The 9,641-nt window shown below is 46.5% G+C and overlaps 1 protein-coding gene across 5 annotated transcripts in view; it reads left to right on the plus strand.

Moving 5' to 3' along the window:
• Positions 1-9,641, plus strand: part of LOC107272364 (maternal protein pumilio) — a 46,147-nt gene extending 36,506 nt beyond the window's left edge. For 4 of the 5 annotated variants that reach the window (XM_025089636.1, XM_025089637.1, XM_025089639.1 and 1 more), the window contains 9 exons: positions 3,393-3,770; positions 3,864-4,104; positions 5,106-5,270; positions 5,633-5,752; positions 6,260-6,557; positions 6,639-6,879; positions 7,062-7,452; positions 7,579-7,747; positions 7,902-9,641. In XM_025089636.1, coding sequence (XP_024945404.1) covers positions 3,393-3,770; positions 3,864-4,104; positions 5,106-5,270; positions 5,633-5,752; positions 6,260-6,557; positions 6,639-6,879; positions 7,062-7,452; positions 7,579-7,747; positions 7,902-8,217 — 2,319 coding nt within the window. In that variant the 3' untranslated portion in view covers positions 8,218-9,641. The remainder of the gene's footprint in view (positions 1-3,392; positions 3,771-3,863; positions 4,105-5,105; positions 5,271-5,632; positions 5,753-6,259; positions 6,558-6,638; positions 6,880-7,061; positions 7,453-7,578; positions 7,748-7,901) is intronic. The other variant, XM_025089638.1, reaches the window with a different exon arrangement.

Below are 9,641 nucleotides of genomic sequence, written 5' to 3' on the forward strand. Positions count from 1 at the left end.
GCCCCCCGTACACAATGTAGAGTTCGACACGGGGTCCTTGGTGGCTCGGACGTTTAAGCGTCGATAACCGGTTTTCAATATGGCGTATACAATAACGTATGGTTAATGCTCTTTAAATGCCGGAGCCAAAAGTAAACGGCGGACACTGAATATCTCGTGCGCGGTGCTCGGAGAGCTTGAATATACATGGTCTAGGTAGAAAGTAGGTACCAGTATGTGTTGTGGTATTATAAAAGTAGATCGTCGGCCATTTTTCTTTTTTTTCTTCCTTCTCTCCGAAATTTCTACACGAGCATACAGAGAACTTCGGGACTCTCGGTGTCCGTAGATTGTATTTTTGAGCAGTAAACCAGCAGAGTAAGAGGTATTCACGTACTTCCTCATTAAGTATCGGAGTCGCCGATTTTCTCTACTGGCTGTAAACTCTTTCGGGTCGCTATACCGTTTCCAATGGACTTTTGATACAGCCTATATATTCCGTGCACGCAAGGAGCACAGCCGAGCCACAGTCCACCAGCCAGTCGTCCCGGCTCAGCCAGTCAACCAGCCAGGTGAGCTAACGGTCCTCGGACGCGGTTAAGTAACGGGCTTTCTTCTTGGCGCACTGTTCCTTTCTCGGGTTCTTTCTTTTACGTCTTACGTGTTTACGTTTGGCTTCTCTTTTTGTCGCGTCTCGGGAGGCCCCATTAAGACCGACGGGGGCCCCCCGCGTACGTGATTTCAGGCCCCAAAAAGCATCCTCGTAGTCGACGTCTCTCGTGTCCAGATTGGGACTTGTCTTCCTTCCTAAGTCCGAGTGTACGCTCTTACCGGCATGTAACCATTCTCTGAGATCACGGCTCGCCCGCGGTAGGGGCCTGATAGTTGCACGTCGAGGCGTGCACGGTAAGGCCCAGGGACGCGGGATTACTTTCAAAATGGCCGGCCACTCTAGAAGGGGCCTCAGGTAATTTAGAAAATACCTTTATGTGTTACCTCGTAAGCTTGTATTTTATAGTGGCCATTTATTTTTTTTTTTGACTGATCTCTTTTTGGGCCTTATACCAACGACTGGGCCCCGGACCATCGATGTGGCTACTCGTTCAACTTGGAAATTTCACGAGAACGTTCTTTTGCTGTTATCACGCGCTATCGTGGTACATAAAATTTTTTTTTTTTTTTCACAAAAAATTCAATTTTTCTCATGATTTTCAAATTTTATCTGATCCTTCGTTAAATGTGCTATTCGTCTTATTTGGATTGGTCGGAGCTCGGGGGGGATCTTCTTTTTTTCCCTTTTTACTTCGTATTGTCAGTGCCCCCCCTAGTTACGCCTCTGGGCAGCCGCGATCAGCCAGCTGGAAATCGCACGGCAATTTTCAGCTTTCTCGTAGACACTTCGTGAGGCTGTCCGCAATTAGGCAAGTGGAGACGCCAACGACACGGAGTGTCGGTATCGGGAGAGTGGATGCTGAAACAATCTGAAAGATCTCTCTTCGTCGATCACGGATCGATTAATCTTACGATCGCATAGGTATAGGACAAGGACAGAGCCAATCGAAGCGATGTATTCTGTAACCTACACGATTTACCGTCGGTAGAAAAGTGACGTAATCACCCTACGTAATTTTAAACCACCAGAATAACAGCAGACTGCGAGAGAGGTTAGAAGTGACAAACGAATCCGATTGGTCGTTACCGATGGAACCTTCTTGACCGACCAATGAAAATTGATTCTTCCGCTATACGACCTGGCGGATTTAAATCGCCAACGGAAGCCTTACGTACTGCAATGACTCAGCCTGTACAGTCTTCCAGGAACCCCCTGACCTCCCCTCCTGCTAACCTTTCTGACCAATCCCGAGGTGCTCATTCGATTCTCCGTACATTGATTTTTTTTTTCTTTTTTTTCAAAGATTTCTTCATCCTCTTCGTTTCCCTAGAAAATACTTTTGTTTCACGGAACTTCGCTTCCGGTATTGCCTCTGTCGATCTACCCGAGCCGGCGTCTCCTGGCTTCAACCCTGGAAAAAAAAAAAAAAAAAAAAAAAAAAAAAAAACCAAAAAGACGACAAACAATAGTCACAAGTTGCGGCTAGTTGCGACACAAGGGAAACCGTCGGGAGCCGCAAAACTTTCTAACGGAGAAACGACGTGACGATAGACGTGTATCTGGCAGTGGAGAAAGATTGAGAGAGACGGACATACGAATAAAGTGATGTCACGGAGAGAGAGAATCCAATATAATATCAGGGAAAAGAAAAGAAAAAAAAAACTAAAACTCAAGGAGCGACAAGTGGAACGGATGGTGTAAAAAGCGTTGGACGTTGCGCGACGTTTCAGTAATCCGCGGCCATACCGTGAACTACCAAAAATTGTGTAGGATGAAAAATTGTCGCAAATTAAAAATCCGCCTTGCCGATATACCCATTCGTATTTAATATATATCTATACGCGTTACTTTGTGTATCCTTGAACCAGACTGTCGGTTGTTTACACGGGTATAGCTATACTCCGTACAATGTAACTCTATGATCATCGTAGAGCGAACTCTATACTCGTATAAAGAGGGCTAGAAAGAGTAGTACGCTTCGCGTAACAGAACAATGGTTTCCTTAATGCTCTTGACCGCGCTCAAGGTCGAAGGTCTTTCTACGGTTGAAGACCAGGTGGCTTAAAAAGTCCTCCGAGCATTGTTCTCTCTCGTCAACCTCTCTCTTTCTCTCTCTCTATCCCCAGTACAGAATCGAGTTCATTAACCGCCATTGGGATTCTAACCCGTGTTCACTTGTACGTTTAATTAGCGTATAAAAATATTTTATACTGTTGGTACCACTTCCGGTATTCGCCTTCCTGATTGCTTTTGATTTTACTTACGGAGACACTGAGATCTCGTGTCGGTTGGTTATTGTATGCTTCGATACTTATCTGATCTGATTCTTGATTTAATGAGAGGGAGAGAGATAGGGTACCTGGTTATAGCATGGTGTATGACTTAACTGTAGACTCTTTGTACCTGATGCGTAACCCGCGGCCATGAGCTCAGGAATTGACCGTGCATTTTGAATCACGTAGTTGGTACGCGCCAAACCGTGGCTACGGGTTGACGGTCAATTAAAGTCTGGACTCTGTTGTATGAGACGCGACCGGTCGGTAAGGTAGAGACTGAGGCTAACGCTTTGGACTCTACGGTGAACGTCCTACGTGGGGGGTTCGACGACCCGAACACCTTGCGGCCAAGTCGAGCGAAGCTTTTTGTCTCTACCCTGGTTATCCTGGTTTTTCGTGGAAAGAGTTTGGGATCGATTTTGATTTTTGATATTGAAGTTTCGGGTTGGACCGTCGAAGTGAGGTTGTTTTCTGTTATGGGGATGCTGCGAAAGTGACTAAAGTTTGTCCTCGTATTGTTTCAGCAACTGTTTCGCAGTCAGCCACAAGGTGCGACGCCGCAGCAACTTCAGCTGCTACAGCAGCAGCAGCAGCAACAGCAGCAACAGTATCTGGCAGCCTCTCAGGCCCAACAGCAACAGCAACAACAGCAGAACTTTCCCACTGCGCCCTACACCGTTATCAGCGGACAGGAACCATACGTGGGTGCTCTGATAACCGGAGCGCCACCGGTCGTTCCTCAGTACTATGGGGTCGGTCCTTGGGTATATCCGGCCGGGCTGCTGCCTCAGGCACCGCCACAGGCTGCAGCACCGCCACCTCCTAGGAGACCCCTGACACCGTCTTCGGCTGCAGCCGCAGCTGCCGCTGCTCAGGACACTGCTAATAACTTGGCACAGACTGTACGTACCGGAAGTTCACTTGGAACTGGTGGTTATATGTGATTTTCGTTCTTGGAGGATAGTTGTCAATTTTTGTTTGTTTCTTGCATCCAGGTTCAGGGTCAGTACCAGGTCATACCAGCATACTACGATCAAAATGGTTCAATAGTGATGGGTGGTGTACGTGGGTTGGGATCAGCAGCGACCCCAATGAGGTTGGTGAGTCCAGCACCTGTTCTGGTGAATAGGGCACCTTCGCAACCACCCCCAGGACCACCGGCACCTCCACCACCCAGTCTCTACTCACAACCAACCCCAACGTCTCACAGTAACGCCACACCTGGCGAATGTCTAGGTAAGTCTGACCGGATGTACCGGAAGATCATCTTCCGGTGACACGTTGCTGTCGTACTCTGATATCATCTGGTACCAGTCTCCTAGCAACTGTGTTTTATATCTCTATTCGTTAATTCGACAACCCTTTGTACATACATAGAATAATCTCTTCTCATCAGACCTCATGCATTTTTTTTTAACCTTGTGACTAAAACACTGAATAAGGAATTTATCCCACGTTTACCATGTATGTATCCGTTCTCCATACATCTAATCTGTCCATAATCTGTTTACCTATATATGTATTGATCTATAAATATTTACATATGCAGTATGTATAGTATATATACAGGGTGTTCCGAAACTACCTGACCCGTTGGGTATGGCGGTGTTCGGGAGGCTTCACTGATCACGAAAATGACCTTTTTGTCCGAAAGGTCATAGTTTTTAAATGGGAGCAGGTCAAAGTTGACCAATCAGAGGGAGGCGTCAAGAGAAACGTAGGCACCTGCGAACTCTGAGTTTTCTTCCCTCGCTTTTCTTTCTCGGTGGCTTCCGGCAGGATGACGTCAGCCGAAGACATGCCTATTGGAAACAAGAAACAAGCCACCGAGAAACAAAGCCAGAGAAGAAAACTCAGAGCCCGTAGGTGCCTACGTTTTCTCTTGACGTCTCCATCTGATTGGTCAACTTTGACCTGCTCCCATTTAAAAACTATGACCTTCCAGACAAAAAGGTCATTTTCGTGATCAGTGAAGCCTCCCGAACACCGCGATACCCACCGGGTCAGGTAGTTTCGGAACAGCCTGTATATACGTACATGGATCAGTCTATAAGAATGTGAATGTGCTCGCGCGTGTCTCCTTCGCAGCTGTTGCTATAAGGAGAGAAAGAGAGGAGAGCGGCTGGACATTATATATATATTATTAGACCGCATAATTTGGTGTAAGGCTCTCGTAACCAGCTGCTAATCGAACCCAAATACTAAGTACGTGTGTGGGTTGCGGGCTTTCGGTGCAGGTCTGGCGGCGTGCAGTGCAGCGGCAGTGGTTGCACAGGCTCAGGCGGTTGCTGTGCAGCAGGCTCAGCAACAGGGATCAGGACTGGCAGCAGGTTTGGCTGCCCTGGGCTACGGAGGCTCGCCTCTAGGGGCACTAGGTTCGCCGGCCCAGCTACAGAGCACAGGTACACCTCTTCCCGTTCCTTATCCCTGAGGTCCTATCCGGGTCCCCCGAGTCTGATTATAAAAACCAGGGAACACAAAGCAGGGCCAGTTTGCTGAACGATCCGGCTTCAGCCAGCAACCAGGAGACACCTTGTTTATTGTACACCTTGTACCATCCTCTGTATCATTCACGCATGCTTTTCTATGAATAATAACTCTCTGAATGCCTAGTCTGTACCAAGCGTGCGAATCGTTATTATGTTTTCTTTTTTTTTCCTCTCTTGTATATCTTGGTCATTCTTTTTTTTTAAAATGCCTCTCGTTCCCAAGGTTCGCTCATCGATCCTTATCGCAATTGCAATTGATTCTTCTCTGATCGCAGGTCTTGGCTTGGGCGCTTCATCCACTGGGAGAAGAGACTCTTTCGACAGGAACACCTCAGCCTTCAGTCCCAGCTTAGAATACAGCAGGGCCAAGTGGCCGCAGAGCTACGGAGCTCTAGGTAAGCATCGCCGCTGATGCCTTTATAAGTGAGATTGTCGAGTGTGCCTGGGAATTTATTCAGGACGTGTACTTAGAACGGCTACGTGTCCTTCGCCGTGTTCTCGGTAAGCGTGGCAAGGACAACTGGTATGCGACGACTCATGCTTAGTTCTACAGGGATATCCAGTTTGGATGTGCTTGTCAAATTTCTTAATTGTCTGAACGCCGTTCGTAGGACTTTAGTTGTTGCTTCGTCCGCTTGGTGCGTCGTTTAATGCGAGGAAGCACGCTTAATCATCCGAAACGTCTTGTAATGAATTGTCAGGTCGTTTTGCAATGTTACCAGTCATTACTCTTCTCGAGAAATAGACTCTTGCTTATATATTAAATCCAGCCTTTGAATTGCTTGTCATTCCGGGAACACACTGTAGGTTTCATGAGATACCTGGAACGTATATAGTGTATGACCTTATTAAAATTTTATACGCATATACTCAGTGTAACGAGAGAATTATCATTTTCATAGGTACAGTGACAGCTTCTCCCAGTCCTCTGGGACTCTCCTTGACACCTCCGCCGACTCTTGGCGGTTCACTGGGCGGTCTGGTTGGCGGTGCAAACCGTGTATCAGCTGCACCTGGGGCAGAAGCAAAGTTCAGGGCGAGCGCCGTACCGCCACTGACAGCTAATGGAGTCTTTGGTTCAAGTACTTCCTTGTTCCCGAATCTGGTGGGTAAACCTGCACGCGGAGGAGCTGCTGGCGGAGTCGGTGACAAGGGTGCAGGAGGAAGATCACGTCTACTGGAAGACTTTAGAAACAATCGGTACATCCTTTATCCGTGAAACCTTAATATAGAAGAATCAATAGCACGGATATTTATTCTTAATTTTTTTTTCTTTGACAGATTCCCCAGTCTTCAACTACGTGATCTTGCCAATCACATCGTCGAGTTCAGCCAGGATCAACATGGCTCCCGATTCATTCAGCAGAAACTAGAGCGTGCCTCGACCAGCGAGAAACAATTGGTCTTTCAAGAAATACTTGCTTCGGCTTACAATCTCATGACAGACGTGTTTGGAAATTACGTTATACAGAAATTCTTCGAGTTTGGTACACCTGAGCAGAAATCTACCTTGGCCCAAAAGGTACACGTCACATCACAAAATCATGCTACCATAGTTCATTCTAGAATACATGATGATAATCATGCGTGTCAGCTGACTTTTGTGATTAGCGTTCTATTAGCACTGAAAAAATTTCTTCTCTCCAGCATTCGGGACTGTTTCTCTTTTACGTTACTAAGTATTATCTACTTTCTCGCTCGCAGGTTCGCGGACACGTTCTTCCACTAGCCCTGCAGATGTACGGCTGCCGGGTAATCCAGAAGGCCCTGGAATCTATCGGGCCGGAACAGCAGCAGGAGATCGTGAGGGAGCTCGATGGACACGTGCTGAAGTGTGTCAAGGATCAGAATGGCAACCACGTGGTTCAGAAATGTATTGAATGCGTAGAGCCTAGAGCGTTACAATTCGTCATCGGTGCATTCGCCGGTCAGGTATATTCCCTGAGTACCCATCCTTACGGGTGTCGAGTAATCCAGCGTATACTGGAACATTGCACCCCAGAGCAGACTCAGGGAATATTACAGGAACTTCATACAGCGACGGATCAGCTTATTCAGGATCAATATGGCAACTACGTAATTCAGCACGTACTTGGTGAGCACTATACCTACCCACCCACCCCTTATCCCCCCCGGCTCCCCAGTCACCTAATTATTATACATGTATAACAACCCCGTCACCCTACCTCATACTATAGCCGAATTCATACTGTTCTAACAGAGCACGGTAAACCCGAGGACAAGGCTCAGTTGATCAGCAGTGTCAGAGGCAAGGTGCTTGCCCTTTCGCAGCACAAGTTTGCAAGCAACGTGGTGGAGAAATGCGTGACGCACGCTACGAGGCAGGAACGAGCCGTCCTGATCGAGGAAGTTTGCGGCTTCAATGACAAGTGAGTTGGTTTTGATATTTGAAAAATTTTCACGGAATAATGTAATTACTTAATGTCAAGGTAAAGTAACAAATTTACTTTCGGATCGGAACAATCTTATTTGTACAAAAATAATTGAAATTAATCTAACGCCTGTATCGGTTCTTCTGCTCAGCGCACTGAACGTCATGATGAAGGATCAGTACGCCAACTACGTGGTGCAGAAGATGATAGACGTGGCGGAGCCAGCCCAGCGCAAGGTGCTCATGCACAAGATACGACCTCACCTGACGAGCCTGCGCAAATATACCTACGGCAAGCACATAATAGTGAAGCTGGAGAAGTTCTTCATGAAAACAGCATCGGCGATGGGCGTCGCGACGCCAGCTGGGACATCGAGCGGAGCTGGAGATCTCGGGCCCATCGGGCCACCCGCATCAGCTGCTGGTCCTGTCCCGACACCGGCGCAGCAGCCTACGCAGGTTTTATAAACACGACACGTTAATATGAAAAAAATACAGTCTCCTCTCACGCCCTGACTACTACACCTTACGTATATGTATATACGGTAATTGTTTACGTATACATGTGCGGTAAATAATTTATCAAAAATTATATTATGCAATCAGACACACACACACACACACACACACACACCACAACGCTACTTTGAAACGTAAAAAAAAAAATTGAAATACGCATTAGGCAACTGGTTCGAAAAACGTAGGAAATAAAACGGGACTTCGTTGTCGGGAAGCCTCGTTAATGCCCGGCTCGTCGGTCGAACAAGGAGTTTTGGACCTGGTGGCGAAGCTGATTATTCTATAGAAGCCATCCGCGAGGAGACGGGGGCGGAAGACATTGATAAAAGACGATGGCAAGAGTCGTGTAAGCAAGATCAGTTCTTGGACTCTTAGTATTGTACAGAATCAGTCCCAATGGCTTTATGGGACTTTCCATGGAATAATCAGCTGGTGTCCCCCGGGTGAGTGCGGCGAGCGAGAAGAGTGTAGAGGACGTTTGAAAGATCAGGGATGACGTATTGGCGACGTGACGTCACTGGCGTTTCGAAGTAAACGTCTAGAGAGCTAGGGATAGATCTTGTAGCGCTGCATGCATTTACCGTTTGTTAACGTTACTGCGATAGGGTTAGACGTTATCGGTTATAATCTTGAAAGTATGCCAAGCGAATGGGGGAGAAAAGATTAAAATGCCGGAATAGGCAGAGGCCCCTCAGACGAAATTTATGCAACGCTCATCGGATCCGTTTTTTGTGCTTGTTGGTAGGATAAATGGACCCGCGGGATATTGTTCGTAGTAGTTTATTATATTCAGGGCACGAATGGCGTTACCGGTCGAGGATGTTAGGCGCAAAGTATCGATAGCATTATACGAGGGAAAGAAATGGGAGCATATATATATATATATATATACATTGATATATATATATATAGAGAGAGAGAGAAGAAAAAAATAACGTCGTAGGAAAATGGCGTTGGTAGCCTCGGCCGATTCTCTTCTACCCGGCCGTGTTTATCGAACTAAGCGAAATGGCGATTTTCTCGATAGAGTTAACACGATAAATAATCCTGAATCGTATTTTTTTTTTTTTTTCTTTTTTCAAGAGTAAACCTAGAGCCTAGTCGTGTAAGGGGGTTTTTGAGGTGGGAGTGAAATTTTGAAAATATTCGTCACACCTACCTCCCTCCTCCTCCCCTTCCCACCATTAGCCTTTGACACGTGACTGCTGACTTACGCGTCCCCCACCGTGTCAACGTATGAGACCGTGAGAAACCAATTTTAACGGACAACAAATATTTCCGATGGTACTTTTTTTTTATCTCCTTTTCTTCCCTTACTCCTTTTGCCTTTCCGTTGTTATGAAAAAAAAAAAAAAAAAAAAAAAAAAATAAAA

The sequence above is a fragment of the Cephus cinctus genome, unplaced genomic scaffold, assembly GCF_000341935.2.
Source record: "Cephus cinctus unplaced genomic scaffold, Ccin1 Ccin1_scaffold1163, whole genome shotgun sequence".
Classification (NCBI taxonomy): Eukaryota; Metazoa; Arthropoda; class Insecta; order Hymenoptera; family Cephidae; genus Cephus; species Cephus cinctus.